General features: G+C 35.6%; 3 protein-coding genes across 6 annotated transcripts in view; 1 reads left to right on the top strand and 2 right to left on the bottom strand.

Moving 5' to 3' along the window:
* The first annotated feature begins 1251 nt into the window (after positions 1-1251).
* Positions 1252-6311, top strand: stoml3b (stomatin (EPB72)-like 3b). The gene is made up of 7 exons (XM_046862045.1): positions 1252-1367; positions 3005-3108; positions 3772-3844; positions 4319-4401; positions 5231-5434; positions 5595-5729; positions 5933-6311. The coding sequence occupies exons 1-7, from the start codon at positions 1313-1315 to the stop codon at positions 6119-6121; spliced, it is 843 nt and encodes a 280-aa protein (XP_046718001.1). The 5' UTR covers positions 1252-1312; the 3' UTR covers positions 6122-6311.
* Positions 6312-6631: 320 nt separating this feature from the next.
* Positions 6632-11311, bottom strand: LOC124393958 (solute carrier family 46 member 3). Of its 3 annotated transcripts, XM_046862042.1 has the most exons (7): positions 11124-11311; positions 10800-11011; positions 9738-10424; positions 9153-9399; positions 8581-8664; positions 7676-7832; positions 6632-6980 (listed from the first exon to the last, which is right to left on the bottom strand). In XM_046862042.1, exons 2-7 carry the CDS (start codon positions 10983-10985, stop codon positions 6878-6880), a joined length of 1464 nt encoding a protein of 487 aa, XP_046717998.1. In that variant the 5' UTR covers positions 10986-11011; positions 11124-11311; the 3' UTR covers positions 6632-6877. The 3 variants fall into 3 exon arrangements, with proteins under 3 accessions (XP_046717998.1, XP_046718000.1, XP_046717999.1); XM_046862044.1 differs by lacking the exon at positions 7676-7832; XM_046862043.1 differs by lacking the exon at positions 11124-11311 and having other exon boundaries at positions 9738-10459; positions 10800-10893.
* Positions 11312-11557: 246 nt separating this feature from the next.
* The window catches only part of mtus2a (microtubule associated tumor suppressor candidate 2a), a 54518-nt gene continuing 45790 nt past the window's right edge, over positions 11558-20285 (bottom strand). Inside the window, exons 10-15 of one of the 2 annotated variants that reach the window (XM_046862072.1) lie at positions 19196-19301; positions 18845-18918; positions 18598-18696; positions 18402-18521; positions 18085-18185; positions 11558-16967 (exon numbers count right to left, since the gene is read on the bottom strand). In XM_046862072.1, coding sequence (XP_046718028.1) covers positions 16619-16967; positions 18085-18185; positions 18402-18521; positions 18598-18696; positions 18845-18918; positions 19196-19301 — 849 coding nt within the window. In that variant the 3' untranslated portion in view covers positions 11558-16618. The remainder of the gene's footprint in view (positions 16968-18084; positions 18186-18401; positions 18522-18597; positions 18697-18844; positions 18919-19195; positions 19302-20285) is intronic. The other variant, XM_046862074.1, reaches the window with a different exon arrangement.

Genomic DNA, 20285 nt, shown 5'->3' with positions numbered 1-20285 from the left:
TGATCCATTGTGCAGCACTTATACAGCCCCTGTACACTGGCTATTACAAAATAACGGAAGTGCTATCTGCTTCATGTTAGTGGAATTTTTGAGCCATTAAGATGACATTAGCTGTCGCCGGTTCACCACTGTTCCTTCCTTGGACCACTTTTGATAGATACTGACCACTGCAGACCAGGAACATCCCACAAGAGCTGCAGTTTTGGAAATGCTCTGACCCAGTCGTCTAGACATCACAATTCAGCCCTCTTCGAACTCACTCTAATCCTTACGCTTGCCCATTTTTTCTGCTTTTAACACATCAACTTTGAGGACAAAATATTCGCTTGCTGCCTAAAAAATCCTGCCCACTAGCAGGTGCCACGATGAAGAGATAATCAGTGTTTTTCTGCAAACCACAGTTGTAAAGAGTGCTTATTTAAGTATAGTATAAACTTTCTGTCAACTTAAACCAGTCTGGCTTCTTGTAGGGGCTACTCTAACAACGTCTTACTGTAACTGATTAAACTACCTGTGTGTGAGAAAATACTATAAATGGTTAAATAGTTGTGTATGTGGACAACTGACCATAAAACATTTTTTGTAGGACATCCCATTACAAAACTATAGGCATTAATATTCACATTGTGGTCATTTGCACATAAATGAAAATCCCAAAGCTGTTCAATGGGGTCAGGGATCTTTACAGGTCACTTTGAAATGGTCCAACCCTGGCAAACCATGTTTTCATCAACGTTGCTTTGTGCACAGGAGTATTATTTCCAATAAAAGGAAATTGTAAAGCTACAGCCATAAAAAAAAATGTGACATTGTGGCAATGTTTTGAGGAAGAAATACAATTAGGCGATTGATGATCATGTGTCTGCATGTGACTACTTTTGTGCTTATGGTGCAACTACAAAATAAAATCTAAAATATTTCAAATATATAAGCTATCTTCCTTGCATTTTATCTAGGTATTAGTGACTAGGTAAGTAAACAATTAACATCCTTTTGATTGGTCAGAATTTGGGAGGCATTAAGATACTAGGATTGGAAGGGAAGTCACAGGAAGGAGGGATGATTTTTATTGCTTTAATGAGTAATCGATGGATAATTAACATACATAATTTAGCAATTCAAACAAGAGTCTAAATTCATATCTCCAGCAGTATTAGAGTAAAGTCACAAGGCTGTTTTCTCTATCTCTATCTGATATGTTTCGTAATAGCACTCCATCCATAAAGCCACACCTCTTCAGCACATAATGTTTTAAAGCAAGAACCACTTCCCTACCTCTACTCATACAAAACCTCTACGGGGACACTGCTTTATGAAAATGGAGGGCCAAATAGAAAGAGGAAATGCAAGCAAGCAAGATCTGATTAGTAAGTCGATATGTCATTTTCTATTTTACTTTTCACTCTTTTTCATTTAATCTCATTTTGTCACCATTTGACCTTGCATGACAATATGAACATCTATTATGAAAATTTGAATCATGCCATGTTTAATTTGTTTTAAAAGCCGCTCTGGGAACCTGTTCCCTACTTATTCCTTTCTACACCGTTTAAGTTTGTATTTACTCAGCTCAGGAGTGTCAATAATGTGATTGTGATGAGTTTGATTGGAGACTGTGCCATTGCACCTGCACACAAATTCAATAAAGCAGCTCAGAAATCACAAGAAGTAGAAAACGTATATAGTTTTTAACATTATATATCTAGTATATGCTTATTTATATACATTTCTTTTATACTTACAATTAAAACGCATAAACAATTTTCTTTAAATTTTATACTGAATACTTTTATACTGTGTTTCTTAATAATTAAAAGTTGACAGAACTAAATTCTAACTACACAGAAAATGTTTAACCATAGAACAAATAAAATTGGATTGTTACTAAATATCAGGTTGGAAAAGCAGCGTGTAGAGCAAACACTGCACAGGAAAGGGTTAGATATCTAAAAAGCACAGCAGTGGTCTTCATCAGACCTACCCTATTTATGATTTTACTATGTACTGAGCAAACAGTGATTTTTTCTAGGCCACTGCCTTAGAAACTTTACTCCCACACGTAAATATGCACATGAACCGTGAACCCTCTTTTGTTGCCCTGGTTGCATGTTTTAAAAAAGAGGGTAAGGTACAATAGAAGGAAATACCACTGTAATTGAAACCTAAGAGCTTGGAAACACATAGATGGAAATGATATTGAGAGCAAAAAATTCAATACTGTACAAAAATACAATTTCCTAATTATTTATTTTAGTACAAAAATTATATATAAATCTTTAACTCCAGTCTTTTATTATAAAGATTCAACCCTAAAAGTCTGACCACAGTTTATATGGCTCTCCTGTGTTCAGATGAATACATGAATATAAAATCTTGGACAATTCACAATTATTGCACTGAATATGAGAAAGGAAACAAAGCTTTAGCAGTGCTTTTTAAAACACACCCTCTTTGTCATATCCTGCACACAAAGAGTGCAATGCTCTGTCTGTATCAGAACATGATATAAACAACTACCAGAAATCAGTGCGTATTAAAAGGAAACTCTCACAGGATGTGAATTGCTCTGTAACCAGAACACGTTTAAGTCTTGTGACTCAGCCAAGGTTCCTAATATTCACTTAGTTGTGAAAGGAAAAAGTAAAATACAAATCTTATAATCGTATTATCTTAAAGTACATTTTCCATAAATAAGTTTTGTCACTAATATTAAAACTAAATGTATTCAAAACAGATACTGCAGAGAGAAATTGGCATCAAAAAGACAGAAAGAAAATGTTTGGAAAAGTGTACAAGTTCTTCCAGGATAAATGCCACTGACCCATCAGAAATTAACTTAAAAAATGTATTTGTATTATATTTTAGAAATGAAGTCTTTGTGAAAGCTTTATTTAACTATTCTGTGTAGTGTAAATGTAAATAGTATGAATGCAATCGTCACTGAACTCTCTCTCTCTCTCTCTCTCTCTCTCTCTCTTTCTCTCTCTCATTTTCTTGGTTATAGATGAAAATAAACGGGGCCTTGGTGTCTGTGGATGGATCCTTGTTGCTCTGTCTACTTTCTTCACAGTGCTTTTTTTCCCAATCACAATCTTTATTAGTCTCAAGGTACAAAAACAAACAGATTTAATTCCACGAGGAATTGACTGTGTATGTTCAATGTATCTGACAAAATATCAAAAAGTACAGGCACAGAGTTGGTATTTTAAGGCTTGGCTATTCACTCAAGATGTGGTTATGGATGATAATCAGCATCAATTTTGTCAGCTTCAGAAATGGTACACAATGGTATTTATTGTAAAAGAAACATGAAATTGAAACATTTCTCATATTGCTTAAAAATATTTTTATTAAGGAATCTCTTTATATATATAAAGTTTTAGCATTCTGAAACAGATCAAAAGGGCTAGGAAGAATGATGCATGAGCATACTACACTTCTGCACAATGATGATCAGAGTTGTAAAAGTCAAAACTGATTGATTTAAAGCTTCATCATCCATAATAACAAGCTTATTGGAATGCTTGTAAGAGAAAAAGCTCTTTCTGAGGGCGTCCCAAAAAATGTATAACCTGAACTTTAGCAAGCATCATTAGAACAGAAATAAATACAATAATAAATCATGACGATGTATCCATACCTACACAACTGTCACCTTTAGAACTACCAAATAATTTTTACTTATTAAAGAACATAGTAATTTTTTTAATGATAACCAATTCCAATATGCAATATCAGCAATTCCAATAATGTTCTATTACACTTTTACAGATTGTTAAAGAATATGAACGAGCTGTAATATTCAGACTTGGCCGCATTACAGCTAGAAGGCCAAAAGGACCAGGTAAGCCTACTACTTTTCCATGATTTCATGCCTTTCAGTGTTCGGTTAAACTATTTACTGTAGTTAATGCTGCTTTTAGATGATTGGATGAAGAACTCTCCATAATTTATTTCCAGTGACAAAATTAAAGGAAAATATAACATAAAATGTCACATATTCAGAATCTTTTATACATGGGCTGAAAACCATAGCAAATGATTTTATTTATATTAATTTCATTTTCATCAGTGATTTAGTGTACAAAATCAGTGACATTACCTTCATGGAACAAGAAATTATCACAATAACTTTACATTGATTTCTATTTATTTTTGCCTTTGAAAGGATGAGTTTGATATTAAATATGCAAAAAGAAAAAAAAAACCTTTTCCCCCCGATTTTAATTTTCTTCTCAAATGTTAATATTAAAATTAATGTGCAATAAAAAACATACATAAATAAATACCTGTGTCTGTTTCCCCCCGTCATTTCTAGGTATCTTCTTCATCCTTCCCTGCACTGACAGCTTTATAAAGGTTGACATGAGAACAGTATCATTTGACATTCCTCCTCAAGAGGTATGCAAAATCAAATTCATAATATAATATATACTGTACAGTCATTTACATTTAGAGATTTAACATAGGATGTATACACTATATAGACAAAAAGCTGTTACCACAAAGTCAGAAGCACAATTTAATTGGGTGTCTTCATGCAAGTAAATGCAAACCTGTTCCAGCATGACAATGCCCCCTTGTGCACAAAGCCAGCTTCATGAAGATTTACAAGGTTTGCATGGGTTGGATTGGAAGATCTTGAGTGGCCTGCTTTAGAGCTCCTCATTCTACACCAGTACCTGATTTTATAAAGGATAAATGAGCAAAGATCTCCTCAAGCACACTCCAAAATCTAGTGCAACATCTTTACAGAAGAGTGAAGATTAATATAATAGCAAATAGGGACTAATTGTAGGGAATGGTCAATAAAGCATGTACGATTCTTATGCTTAGGTGTTCACAAACCTTTTCCATATAGTGCCCTTTATGACATTATACAGTATATACACTGACGTTATAACAATGATAGCATCAACGACACGAAGAAAATCGGCATCTGGCATCAGAGCCAATATCCATAGTGTGGAATGAGACCTATTCCTATTACCTGTTGGCAGAGTCATGGCAAAAAAGGCAGTAGAGAGAGAGCTCATTGTATTTCAGACTGGAGAAGTGTGTTGATTGCTAAAAGGCAGACATTTGAATCAATGAAATACACAAACTGTTAAATACAGTGTTTATTTAAATCTTTTGTTAAAAAAAACCCCACTAGTAATCTTTAACTTAAGCACATACATTTTGTATTTTAATGTTACTTTTCTCCCTCATCAACCCTCTTTTTTTATAGATTTTGACAAAGGACTCTGTGACAGTAAGTGTGGACGGAGTGGTGTATTTCCGAGTGAGCGATCCCATCGCCTCAGTGGCAAATGTCACCAATGCTGATCAGTCCACACGTCTGCTTGCCCAGACAACACTAAGGAACGTCCTGGGCACCAAAAACCTAGCTGAGGTTCTGTCAGACCGTGAGGGTATCTCTCACAGCATGCAGGTAGAAAAAAAGGGCACAGATGTAGTACATAAGTAAATAACTTGTAGTCCATTGTCAAATTTTTATCCATTTACTGTGACTAAGAAAAGATTACTGATGTCTAATGTCTTTAATAACATTTTTATAATCCCACCTAATGCAACCCACTCACTTTCTGCAGTCTTCTTTGGACGAGGCAACGGACTCTTGGGGCATTAAGGTGGAGCGTGTGGAGATGAAGGACGTGAAACTTCCTCAACAGCTTCAGAGGGCTATGGCAGCCGAGGCTGAGGCAGCCCGTGAGGCTAGAGCTAAGGTCAGAGTCTTCAACCAGCAAGTGTTCTAATTATTTTTACACGCGAACATTTTGGTTCTGTAATATTCTGATAGGATATTTGCCTTTTATACAAACCTCCAAAGTATCTGAAATTGTTGATAACAGTTTATAAATCACTACAAATATGAAGTGAATTGCTCTTATTTTTTCTGAAATTTTAAACTACGTCTTTTGTTGTACAGGTGATCGCAGCAGAGGGAGAGATGAACGCTTCCCGTGCTCTGAAAGAAGCTTCTCTGGTGATCGCTGAATCACCCTCTGCCCTACAGCTACGCTATTTGCAGACCCTCGGCACCATCGCTACTGAGAAGAACTCCACTATCATCTTCCCCCTGCCCATAGATATCATGGGTCATTTCATGAAAAAGTGAAGTCCAGATAATCGCAAATAGAAATGTTTACATTTTACCTATTGATTGAGATCACAATTTAGTACTTGCTTTAATTGCAAAAAAAAAATGACATCTTAATGACTGCAATGCTGTATATTATTGCTGGAATTGTGTATTATTCTGTGTAAAAAGGCATACAAAAAACAATAAGCAGTTGAATTATATCTACCATATTGCAGTGTTCATTGGAAGTGTTATAATGGGGAGGGGCAATTCTTTTGAGTGTGCAGTTCCATTACTTCTGAAAGGCATATATTTTACAATATAACAATAAGTAAGTACTGGTTCTTGGCAGATAACAGATTTACTGTATATTACAATGAATTATTGTAATATGTGATACATAACAGTTTGAACAATGTTTTAAAAATAAGAATTATATATTTTATATATATATATATATATATATATATATATATATATATATATATATATATATATATATATATATATATATATATAGAATATGTTTTAATTTGTCTTAAATGTTTTTAATGACATCATATCTAATTGGATAGCTTGATACATTAATAAAATATATAAAAAGCTTCTAATAATTCATTATTTTAAAACATTAAGTGACAGTATTATGTCACAATAAAAAAATGAAAAATTACAAAGTTACAAACTAAGGTGTAAAACATACTAAAACACATAGTATGTTAACATCATTAATGCTGTGCCTATTTCACTAAGTGCACTACACTGTAGACAACTGTCTCAATAATAATGTAGTTAATAGTGAGATATCTCAGATCCTGTGCTGTCCACACTGTCATCTTCAGAGGTCAGGATTTTGGTCTCCTCCACATTGTCCAGCCGTAGGCAGAGCATAACACTAAAGAACAAATATTAAGGAACATTTGGTATGAAGAATGCTGATGCTGTTTTAGATAGAAAGGGATAAAACGTGTGGAGTGCTGTGCAGTGATGGTGCAGTGAGAGGTGGTCAGATACTCTTAAACCAAAGTTGATTATTTTCCAGTAACATTACATCCTGAAGTATTTTATTCTTGTTATAGCACAGCTATTTGCCAAAAAGTAAAAAAAAATGTACTATTGAATGCCATGTCAGGTTTAAGCATCACTAGTTAGATGGAAAAGTAATTGTCTCACCAACTTGTAAAAAGAGAGATAAAAAAAGCTTTTCTTTTTGAAAAGAAAAAAAAAACAGAAAGCACAAAGTCCTGACTCCTGAGTAAAGACTTTCTAGAAGAAAAAAAAAACACTTCTGTTTCCAAAGTGGAGACCCCTTCTCTAAAAATATTCTATTCTATTCTATTCTATTCTATTCTATTCTATTCTATTCTATTCTATTCTATTCTATTCTATTCTATTCTTGTGATAATATAATACTACATTTCATTGTTGAATAACAATTATATTATCTGTCTATTATTAGCCTTTAAATGGATTGAATTCATGATAAAAATGACTGATATTATTTAGGCTTGAGAACAGTCCTAATTAGAATTAGAAAAGGCTCAGGGAGCTAATTGGCGGTTAGAACTATTAAAATTAAATTTAACTCACCCCATGAGTAATGCAGGTATTAAGGTAAGACAAGCAGCTAGAAGGAACGTGAACCCAGAAAACCATGAGATGGAAGCAGCATAGATGCTACTAAACACTGGGAATGCCACCCCCATACTTAGCATTTCCACAAAGGCCACACATGCAAACACAGCACCTATAGATGTGTTCGAGAGAGAGGAAGAAAAACACATGATCTTTTTTTGCCTGTTTGTCACATTGTTTCTGCAAATTATTAGTGCCATTTAGTGATTAAAGCTGGAAAACAAAATCAAATTTGGTCTTTTTTGCCTGTTACTTCTTTTAAAGATAGATATTTTGATATTCAATAGATTAAAATGTCAATAAACTTTAACAGTGTATAGAAAATGCTGATATATCATTTATTTTACAAGTTTTTCTGTTTTTTGGGGGATTCTGTTGATTATCAGTGTAATATTCATTGGCCATTCTCAAAATGTGATTTGGTTTTTCTCAGTTTATGAAATAACCATGCAATAAGAACAAAATATCTTCTAAATATTAATTAAAAATAAAAAAATACAGTAAACAGTGGAATACTCTGGGAAATGGAGTGGAAAAATATTTAGTAATATACATAGTCATATTTAGGCATTGTTGTATAGACCTACTGCATCTCATATAGTAAAGATTTGTTGTATTAGTGCAATGCCTACTTTCAAACAAGAGACTTTTAGTCATTTATTCATTCAACATGTGTAGCCACTTGACCTCAATTCTAGTGGTTCCAATGCCAAATTCTCCAATACTCGGTGCATAGCAGGAGAATTCACATCAGACATTGCAGGGTACCATGCACATACTCATTTACTCCTAAAGCATAACCAATATGCCTATCTGGTTAATACGAGGAAACTTGAAATGAACCCAGGAAACCTTGTTACCTTGTTCAGAGCTCAGCACCAGTTTGGACAACATAGACCGCAACACAGGAGCAGGCATGATGGACAGGAGAAGAGGAAGGCGCACTGCAAAGCCACAACACATTAAGGCTGAACGCTTTTTGCATTTCATGCACTTATACACTTTTCTGTATAGTTATCTATTTCTTTAATTAATATTTTGGATTAATTGTAATAGAACATTAGCTTTTATACAAACAAAAAAAACCATCATTGGTGATCATTCAATCATTGGTGAACTTAGAAAAACCAACAAATTTTATGGAACAGTTTTCATGCTGTTAACGAGAACGCTATTATATATAACTAAAGAACCGAAGAAAAAATAAAGCGAAAATGAATGTTAGTAATAAGGAAAATCAGTTTGCTTGGTACATAGCATGCAAAAACCCTAGTCCAGGCAGTTATTTAGCAGAAAGTCCATTTTACAACAGAAGTAACAGCAGAAACAATAAGCTAGTGTGTTCTTACTGCTTTCAAAAATTATTTTTTAAACTCACGAAATCCTTCTATCTATCTATCTTCTATCTTGCTCACTAGTTCATTTTACTTACCCAAAAACATAAGCAGGGTGGTCTTTGCAAAAGAGGCCATTAAGAAGCCAGTGGCCACGCTTAACAGCCCAAGCAGAATGATATGGGCATCAGGCAGCCATCGTGAGAGCAAGGACACACCAGCATAACTGCTCAGGTAGATCAGAGTGTTAAGAGCAGAGCCACAACCAATGAGCACCTCACTCCAACACAATGGTGGATTCAGCTCATACAGGAGAAAGCTGGACATGCCACCTAATTTGCACACCTGAGAAATAATAGCCATATTAATAGTAATATTTACATTAATGCCACTGGTAAACATTTTGCAGCAGTGCTTTACTATTTTAGTGTGTTACCCTCTGACTGACACAATTAATTTTGAATATGAGATTTATATAGTTATACAATAATGTTAAAAGGTTGTTTCAACATTTTGTACACCACCCTTACTCTTTTACCTTCAACACACTTTTAATTTTCTATGACACAGTTTATTGAATTGGAACTATTTTAGTTAAATTGTGCTATTTCTTTTGTATGCATAAAATCAACTGTGTACCTATCATGAAATGCAAACAAAATGTAGATAATTTTTTTCATTACCTTGTAGAAGACAAAAGCACTGAGGATAAGCAGCAGCCGGACATTTCTTCTCTTTGTAGAAGCTGCAAAAAGCAGGTAGATGCCATGAAAGCGTCCGGTCAAGACCTGAAACCTAGCTAGATGAGGAGATTCATCAACTGCCCTATGGCTAGAAGAGTTCTGATTAGTGGTCAGGTTTTGAACTGAAGGAACCTGGGGCTCCTTCAGGATGACCAGCACATAAACCAGATCGACCAGATGAAGTATGGATGCTGAGAGGAATGGCCAGCTGAATCCAGTGGCTTGAATATAAAACCCAGTGCAAAGAGAGCCTAAACCAGACAACAAACCAAGGACCATGTCTAGCCGGGCCATTCGAACAGTCTTCTCTCTTTGTCTCTTTTCACTCAGGTCTTGTCCACAGCAGTCAGCCACATAGGAGAAACAGCCTCCAATCAGAGTGCTTGTACCCCCCATAAAACCAGTGAAAAAAGCAGAACCCAGTAGGTAGCTGAGGCTGAGGGAGTATTTGCTCACTATGAAGTTTGTGAGTGTGAAGAGAGCACTGCCCACCAAAGGGGGCACCATGGCCACCTTGCGGCCATGGGAGTCACTGTATGAAACCAAAAACAGTGAGGACACCAAGCTGGGAAAGAGGAAGTAAAGCTCAATCTGGATAAGGAAGTGTGATGTCTCTCTCTGCACAGCCTGCCATTCAAACAAGTGCATTGTGTTAGCTGAGACTGGAAACAGATCAAATGACAGATAATTATGACAAAAAAAGAGTTTTTTTTAAATGATTCAAAAGATTAGATTGAATGACAAAAACTTAGCTTTCCTGTTTTGAAATAAAAGGTGTTTATGAGCAGTTCCTGGACATAAAATTTTGCTTTCCATTGAAATCGTGATTATTTTGGTGTCTAAAATTTCATTTTATGTACTCATGATAAACCATGTAATAGTGCAAAACAGTCCCTGTTCATCTTCTACCCATATATAAAAGTTAACAATATGACAAAGCAAACTTCGTAACTATAATCTTAGATTAGAGAAAGCCAAGGCGTGTACATGTATGAAACGTACCTGATGAATACTCAGATTAGTGAAGTTGTTGGAGCAGTGAGACTGGTTTATACTGACTGGATACGGAGAACCACTGAGCTGTTCCCAAAGCCTTCTATAGACATACTGCTCTAATAGCGGGTAGGTCATAAACATGGCAAAGGCATGCAGACCCACCACAGGCTCGATCACAGTCCAACATCCCATCTCACTTCATGCTCTGCGCTCTGGTACTGTGTAGTGACAAGCAGGAAAATTCAATTGCTTCATAAAGGAATATAATGCATCAGAGATTAATCCAATCCAGACCAAGGAAACATAAGAAGGCATCCCAGCGATTCTTACCTGATGAAACTAGATTGAGATTCAATTCCAGCCATTTCCACTGTTCAGTTAATTCTTCACCATACGCTTTCCTTCAGAATTTAGAACCTCTGTGTGTCCCTTTTTTGTTTCTTTTCTTGTGACATAAATGACTGTCTCTTTAAAAAGGTGAACATCGAGAGCTAACCAAAGCAAACACCTGCACTGAAGCTCTGACGCTTTGTGTAGAGGTAGCCCATCCCCAAAGAAATACTCCTTTGTGTGTGTGTGTGTATGTGTGTGTGTGTGTGTGTGTGTGTGTGTGTATACAGTACATGTATATGAGGTATACCAATGTACAAATGGTTCAGCATAAAGGATGAGTAAAAGACGTCTACATACATTGAAAATTTATTACACATTTATAAGCAATAAATCATTTTTTACATGTAAAGCTGAAAGTAATGTGTGTTTTCTATACAGATTTCATGTTTCTTCTTTCTTTAACAGGGTATCCTTGGTTCCATTATTTGTTTTCCTTTCTCTCTCCCTTAAGAATGTGAGGAACAGATATAGAGATATCAAGGGAAAATGTTTTTGGCAAATGAGATTCTATTACTCACTTCTTTATTCATAAACTGGTTGCCAGAATGTACTGTGTTTCGATTCCCATAATGGACACAAAAATACATTTAATATTGTAACATCTTGCACTGGTCTTAATTAATATAATATTCTATATATTTTTTTGTTTCTTCTATTGTTTCTGTTCTAAAGCTCTTAGCATTGAATTGGCTTTTGTGTGTGTGTGTGTGTGCATATCTTAGTGTTATATAGCATATATAAAAATAATGTACATCACACATATTTGTGCTTCTGGCCCCATAAACACACACCAACTCTTTCTGATTTACTACTGTACCATTTTATTTAATATCCACCCATCCCAAAAGTGCATACAAATGCTTTTAGATATAAATACTTTCCATTCCTTAAGATTACTAGTAACTAAGCTACAGTTACAGATACAGTTACAGTGTTGACTATCACAAAAGAAAGATACAAAAAAAGAAAAAAAAGCACATACACAGAAGTGAGATGATCTGTGCAGACAAACATGCACTGCTGATTCCTATGATGATAAATATTATGTACATAAACGGTAAGATTGTCCACAAACATGGAGTCTGTGGGCAGTGATGTTTTTGTTCATGAGATTTAAGTTTCAGTTCTGTAGAAAAGCGTCAGTCCCTGATCCAGTTTTTACCCATGATGCAGTAGCAAAAGGTTGTCAGTAGTCAGAAACTGAGGTAATCATAACCCCTTAAACTTTTAGTGTAATAATCAGTTGAATTTTTTAAAGAACTATGAATTAATTAGTAAAACTAATAAGGAGGGCTAGGATTGTGCGTTTGTACAAATTAACATGTCCTGGAGTTTAAGGGGTTAAAATATTAATAAAAAATACTTACAGCATTCCGTTTGGATTTTATATTTAATAACATTTATAACTGTAGACAATATTATGTAACGTATATCCAGGTTTTGTCTAGCTGAAGCTCAAATGTCAATGGTAGTATGCTCCTAAAGTGCAAATCAGGATGTTTTGAACAATTTTTTGGAGTAATATTAATTTTATATATTTCACATCACAGCTTGTTGGTGTTGAAGGTAGAAATGTTTCTTTGTTCAATACTGATATTCTGAACCATTCATTAATTTCTAGTCATAAACAGAGATTTTGAAATATGTAGCTGATCTCTAAAAAACATTTTGATTCAAGAGTTAAAATATGTTGTTTAGGTTCTGGAGAGACTTACAATATAAGAGGCAGAACAAATTCTCTGAATGTTCATATGTGTGAAGTAATGAAAACAAATTAACTTAATGAGCAGTGATAATCATAAAACATTCAAAGAACTGCAGTCATATCACTGTTAAAAACCTCCTCTGTTTTTGCTGTGAGACAGTAAATAAAGGCACATTAATCCAATGTCTATTAGATTAAACTGTTCTTGTTTTATGTCTTCTAATATTGATTTTTAATAATCCATATGCTGGTATAACAGCTGTTATGTAAGAAAAAGTATATTGCATTCAATATACAAAATTTTGAAAGAAATTTACTTAACCGTTTTCAGAAATGTCTTTTAAATGCTACCTGTAATGTTAATAGATAAAATTATAGGTCCTTTTGTAATGTTTGATGTAACCTTGTAATCTGTGATAACTGGGTTGTATTAGCAAAAAACAGAGGATTTTAAACAACAGGTTTTAACAACAGAGATAAACTACGTTACTGACAAAACATTGTAAAAATAAAATGAACAAGTCAAGCCACGATACAACATGCAGTTGTACAATTTCAAACGCAAAACCAATACAATTCAAAAAATTTCCATATAAGGTAAAAAAATATTCTCTAACCAAAGCCGTTCCCATTCCCAAAAAAGTGTGCTTATCAACAAATCAACATTGTTAAGAAATAATAAGTAGTGTACGCTGTTTTTAAGAAAGCAAAAAAGGAAACAGCTTTTCATTCTTGCTAGCTGTCCTCTGATTTTACCTATGAAAAGCACCATCAGACATTGAGATTCTAGAAAAAATACCGGTAAACATTCTTTAAATGCAGTATCAAAATTGATATCAGAAACTGGAATACCTTTGAAACAGGTAAATATATGACCAAACACTGGATCTTAAAAAAATTCCAATTTTAAAAATTGTGTGGTGTCAGTTATCAAAAAATGAATAGATGAATTTATTTTTTCTCGCTTAATGTTCTGTTTTGAAATACAATCTTTACAGTTCCCACTGTGAAATATTTTGTTGAATTATTTGCTCAGTCTTCGTGAATTATATTCAATTACTTTTCATCACTACTTGGAATTTTATTGCTATAAAAAAATGGACTAGGGCAATAGTGAATCAATTGTCAGTAAGTTATTACTAAAAAACATTCTGGGTATATTTCTATATCTAATGAAACATGCTTTTTCATTATAAATAAATAAAAACCCACCATTATTAAAAAAAATCCCTGAAAGATAAAGTTACAATGGCATTTTAAGACATTTTTAGGCTACATTCTCTTCTAGTTCTATTTATTCAGAGAGGATCATTTCTATAAGTAATGCTACTCTACACAGTTAATAATAAGGGTTAATATAAGTACAGATAAAAAGAGCTTCAACTGGTCAACATTACAATAAAAACAAATGAATTAGCCTGTCATTCTCAATTGACTGTGTTTCGCCAGTGAAGAACAACACGTTTACTGTCTCGTTGGTAAAACAGCAGTACACATAAAAAGTGTTTTTGGGTAACTACTGAAGTGTAGTTCATTCCTAATTTTATGTATATGGAAGCTTTTGGACCAGAGTCTTAGTATCTGTATTTACTACAATCCCAATATTTCACAAAAGAAAGCCTGGACGGCTTTAAACAACACATGCACATTAGCAAAATTCCATTACAACACCCTACAAATATTACTATCAAAAATGACTAATAGCAACATTTACATGAAAATCTTGTAGTGTCTTTATGCGCTGCCTGTGTGCTGTGTGGTGTGGTTACCACATACCGAGAGACAGAACTTATGTGCAGCCTGTAAGAAAGTAGATGTGTACATGGTGACTTAGGGTCATGACCCTGAGAGGCAGCCATTACAGAAAAGACTGGAAGACCAGAGAAAATGTTTAAATATTAGCTTATTGGGTTGTTTGAGGTTAAACAAAATTGACGTTACCAGGCCAAACTGTTGACCTCCAATGATCACGCAAACAAACGGCAACCAGTTACAATGTTCTAAAACCTCAGATTCTAAGTTTGTTTGTTGGAGCATGATGTCATAGACCTCCGGCAGGCCAATATGAAGACCTGGATACACCACGGGTAAAATCAACATATTTTTGAGTATTATACAAAAACATTTTAATTTCAGTGCAGTAAGCGTTATGAAGAATATTTAATATAATACTAGTGTTCATTCTGACTGGCTGTTGTGGGACCTTAACTGACTGGGAATGTACATTTATATGTTTTAAAGTATTTGTCTGTCTCCTTATGTTTGAGATGTTGGAATTTTTGGAAGTTATTTAAAGATGAATAGGAGGTCCCTGGTGGTCTAGTGGTTAGGATGCGGCGCTCTCACCACTGTGGCCCGCGTTCAATCCCTGGTCAGGGAACCAACCCCAGCCACTTTCAGTGCCGGTCCCAAGCCCGGATAAATGGGGAGGGTTGCGTTAGGAAGGACATCCAGGGTAAAAACATGTCCCAATTCAAACGTGCGGAGGATCCGCTGTGGCGACCCCTAATGGGAGAAGCCGAAAGAAAGTTATTAAAAGATGAATAGAAATAACAAATGCTTAGCCATCCATTATTTCAGAAATGTCTTTCTTCCTGTCTTCTGTTTTTATTGATCTGTTTTGAAGATGTGCTTCGTTTCAGCCAGACCAGAGATGATCAGCTCCACCCAATCAATTATACAGTATAGCGTCAACAGAGGGTTTTCAGCAAAATTGTATTAACAAACGTCAAATGTGTAAACAAATGTGTACTGTATATTAAACATTTTTCTGAAACTAAGTCGATTACCATATTTACGTTTGTTTCATACTATAACATTTTGTTGAAAAGACTATTGCTTCATACCATGTTATCTGCAATCACTATCATTATGCTCACTTGTTTTTCCATCAGCTTCTTTTTCAGCATTTTTAGATGGTACACTGAGTGATTTATTATAGTATTTAAAGGCAATAATTATATAGAAAGCATATGAGCACTACTTTTTGTAAAGGTTTTTAGATGTGCTTCATATGCAGCACCAGAATTATTACCCAGTGTTCTATTGACTGACTCAGGTTTTAGGGTTTTCAGGTGCACAGGCCTATAGAAATAAGGCAGCAAGGTACATTTAGCCTACTTGCACTGTACATTGACACCTAAGACTCCATCTTTTCCTCCACCAGTGCATCCAGACTTTAAGGCCTGCCAGAGACCTGAACCATGACCCATGCAAAACTGTACAGTCTTAATATAAAAGCACAGTAATGATAGAGTCTATGATTACATATTGAGATCAAAACGTACAGAATGTTCTTGTTTTGTTGATAACCTGCTGGTGTGCTGATCACTAAGAAAGCTGAGAAAGTGTGGGTTTGGATTAAACATTTTTTTAGCTGTAGTATAGTGTTATGCTTGGCCCCTCTGTGTCCTGCCTTAGTATTAGCAGGCTGTAGGACTGAAATGCACTGCAAAGTGCTATAGAACAATCAGTACAATCAGAAGTGATGCATGTACACTGGTTTAAAAGTTGACATATTGAAAAACTTTCAGAAGAAACAGACAGGGTCAGAACCTCTATCTGGTCTCTTAACTCAGACGGAGACGTTTTTCTAGTCAAAATCATTGAGCAACAATAATCTTTAACATCACACAAGTACAGCACTTTAAAAAGACTGAAAGACAATAAGGAGTGATGTAACAGGAAATATTAATAACAGCTGATATGCTCGTTGTTGCCAGAGAGCTTATCTAGATAGTGTCTTGGCATTAGGGACTCGTGCTGGGGAGCTCCTGGCTGATGGCGAGGCTCTGTGAGTTGGAGTACCTGGGCCAGGAGAATTCACTTTATGTGCAGGAGTGCAGGGTCCAGAGGAATAAGAGTGTGTGGGAGTTCCAGGGCTGGGGGAACCAGGGAAGGGGGGATTGTCAAACCCTGCGAAGAACACCCTGTGGCTAGGGGAGGAGGATGGAGAGAGATGAGGACTGGTTTGCAGAAGCCACAGCAGCTCTTCGTTGTTACGGCTCAGGCGCTTCTTTTCATTGGACTCTCTCTCGACATGCTCCTGCAGGTTAGCATTCTCCTCCGAAAGCTGCCTAGGATAGGCATCACATACACACAGTCTCAATCACACAATACATTTCATCACTCTGATGTTCTCTCTCTCTCTCTCTCTCTCTCTCTCTCTCTCTCTCTCTCTCTCTCTCTCTCAGCTCACATGTGTACAACATTGTCTACTTTTTTTAACAAGAAGCCTTCAACATTTACAGAGTAATAAAATGTTCAAAGCTGTAAATGTATTCAGCCATTTAAATTCAGGTAGATATGTAAACAGATCCACAATTATCCACATTTGGAATTGTGTTGTCGAAGGTGATTTCTTTCGTTATCACACCACATATTAGAGAAGGTAAGATTCACGTATTCGCTTTGGTGCATCGGCATAAAAGTTAACGATGTGATGCGTCAAATTAAAAACAAATTCATCGGATAGAAGTTTGCATTTGTATCGCAATGCATCCTTTTTTAACATATTTGCATCGTAAAAAACGATTTATTTTTAAATAATCATTAGTAGATGCAATATAATTGTATTAGTTCCAAAGTGACCAATCATTTATGACCAATATTTTATATGTAGATAGATTTCTCCGCGCTGTCTCAGCAGCGTATTGTTACTATGTAAATATAATGTATCACAACACTACGAAAAACGAGGCGTGTCCTGATAGTCACATAGAATACAGATTAACATGGCAGAGGTAGAGCTGCATCTTCCTGCAGACAGAACAGGAAAAATAACGTCTAGTTTTTATTTACATAATCTTTGGTCTTTTTTTTGCACTGGAAAGGCCTGTTTGTGAAAGGACCATGCGTTATAAGCTAGAAGGCACTTAAGTATATTTTTTATTTGTTGTCTGTCTGAACCAAATAAATAAAAGTACCATATAACTATCTGTACCATATTGAATTGCATAGCATCATATTTTTTCCATTGCATCGTATTGCATTGAAGCACATTGTATTTAATCAAATCGAAATCAGATCACACTGCATCATAATAGTGGTGAATCATATCGCATCGCATCAGTGGTTGCTACAAGCTTTTGCATTTATGTACTAATTGTTTTAGAATCTATTACAAAAAAATGCATGCTTGATTATTGAAAAAGGAGCTTTCTACAAAAAAAAAGGAAACCTGGTGAGGATTACCTCGACAGGGCAACTTTGCAGTCAATGCGGGCCTTCAGATCCTCATTTTGCTGTTGGAGAACCTGCACCTTCTCCTCCAGATATATGTTCTTTTGGGCCTGCTCAAATGATCAGATAACCACAGGGCTCCCCATTAAATTCTTACACACTTCATTCACATCCACTGTTTCATAGAACACTGTTATTAGAGAAGTGTTATTTGTGCCATCACAACCTTTTAAATCTGCATATCCTCACAGCATAAACTAAACCCCCTGACCTTCCTAAGAGATCAACATAGAAATGGGCTGATATAGGAATTTTACTTCAGAACTTACCACTTTCTCCAGGTGACAGATCTTCCTCTCCTGGTCATGTATCTGCTGGTTTTTCATCTCAAGAACCTCCTTCAGACTCTTAAGGTCTTGCTCAATGTGCTGGTATGGGGCGAGAGCATCCTAAAAACAGATGAATAAACCCAATTATAAACACACCCAAATGATTTAAATGTAACATTTTGCAAATAAAATGTACCAATATCTGCTCATCTGCACTCTTCCTTAGTGCCTCTTCAAAGCGTTTGGCTTTGTCTTGTAAGGCTCGGTTTTGAAATGTCAGCATGTCAACTTGATCCTAAAACACATGCACATTTCAGAGTAAACACCTGAAATGGTTTCTGTTCGAGGCCAACCTGTCTTAATGCCATGATGTCACTATATTAATCGATCTAATATTTATGTAAAAAATCGAAAGCTTGTCGTTTAACTGCATGAGGCCTTACCTGAAGGGCGCGTTTATGTGTTTCAAAATCATTCTGTAGAGTAGCTTTCTGTTTTTCATGGGCTTTCCTTAGGTCTGAAATCAGAACATAATACAAGACGAAACAAAAGTATTATGGTATTCTGCCTACATTTGTAAACACCAAGTAAAAGTACTCTTATTTCAATAAAGTTGTACTTAAACACATGTAAACAAGTACGTAAGTAATTACAATACGTCAAACAAAACATACTTTAGTAAAAGTAAAATTATAGATTTTAAAAACTATTTTAAAAAGTAAAATTACACAAAAAAAATTACTGAACAACAACTAATGCAAGTAAATGTGGTAAACACATATGAACATACACACCTCTCATGGCCCTGGCATGTTCCTCCTGCAGACTTGACATGGTCATGTTGTGCATGGTTCTTAGGTCATCTAAGGTTGACTCATGCTGAGCAGTTAACTCTTCAATCTGCAAAAAAAAAGACTTTAGTCCTGAGAACTGGTGTTATATATATATATATATATATATTAGGACTGTCAATCTATTAGAATATTTAATTGTGATTAAGCGCACAATGGCTCCCTTCCAAACGAGCTGAACAGCTTCTACGCCTGTTTGGAAGAGCAGAACAAAGACCATCCTTCCTCCCAACAACCAGGTACTTTGTCTCTCCAATGCTGACTTGAGGAAAGCTCGAAGCAGAGTCAACTCATGTAAAGCTGCAAGACCAGACAAAATTCCTGGCGGAGTGCTCATAGGATGTGCAGACCAACTGGCAAATGTTCTCACCGACATGTTCAACACCTCTCTGAGCAGCGCTGTTGTCCCAAAGTGCTTCAAGACAACAGCCATTGTCCCCATGCCGAAGAAACCATCTGTGTCCTGCCTCAATGACTACTGTCTCTTTGTATTTATTCCTATCATCATGAAGTGCTTCGAAAGGCTCGTCATGAAACACATAAAGACCCTTCATGTTTGGGAACTGTACCATCTCGGATCGGAAGACCCTACAGAGGACAGTGAGAACGGCTGAGAAGATCATCAGGGTTTTTCTTCCTTCCATCATGGACATGTATACCACATGCTGCATCCGTAAAGCCACCAGCATTGTGGCCACACACACACCCTCACACACTCTTTACTCTCCTGCCATTTGGAAAAAGGTACATGATCATTCGGACTCTCACATCCAAACAGTTTTTCCCACAAGCCATTCGACTTCTCAACATAAAGGAACTGCACTGATACACAAACAAAATCAACAACAACAAAAAAAAAAACAATAAAAAAATACCTGCACAAACTGCTGTTTGCACACTTCTGATGAAAGAAAAATTTACATCCAGCCAAATGTTTACATGTACAGTATTTTTCTTGATTTGTATATGGACAATCCCTTTTGCACAACCTCTGTAGTGTTTTTTTGCACACAACCTCACGTTCTTCCTGTAT

The sequence above is a fragment of the Silurus meridionalis genome, chromosome 11 (genome assembly GCF_014805685.1).
Source record: "Silurus meridionalis isolate SWU-2019-XX chromosome 11, ASM1480568v1, whole genome shotgun sequence".
Lineage (NCBI taxonomy): Eukaryota > Metazoa > Chordata > Actinopteri > Siluriformes > Siluridae > Silurus > Silurus meridionalis.
The sequence above is the reverse complement of the archived record's forward strand: the minus strand, read 5'-3'. Positions and strand labels throughout refer to the sequence as shown.

Excerpts from the sequence above, each read along its gene's own strand:
- stoml3b (XM_046862045.1), top strand. The coding sequence starts at position 1,313 with ATGAAAATGGAGGGCCAAATAGAAAGAGGAAATGCAAGCAAGCAAGAT. Across the intron at positions 3,845-4,318 it reads TAGAAGGCCAAAAGGACCAG|GTATCTTCTTCATCCTTCCC; the intron begins GTAAGCCTACTA and ends CGTCATTTCTAG. Across the intron at positions 4,402-5,230 it reads TTGACATTCCTCCTCAAGAG|ATTTTGACAAAGGACTCTGT; the intron begins GTATGCAAAATC and ends CTTTTTTTATAG.
- LOC124393958 (XM_046862042.1), bottom strand. The coding sequence starts at position 10,985 with ATGGGATGTTGGACTGTGATCGAGCCTGTGGTGGGTCTGCATGCCTTT. Across the intron at positions 9,400-9,737 it reads GTGCTTTTGTCTTCTACAAG|GTGTGCAAATTAGGTGGCAT; the intron begins GTAATGAAAAAA and ends ATTATTTCTCAG. Across the intron at positions 6,981-7,675 it reads ATACCTGCATTACTCATGGG|TGTTATGCTCTGCCTACGGC; the intron begins GTGAGTTAAATT and ends TTTGTTCTTTAG.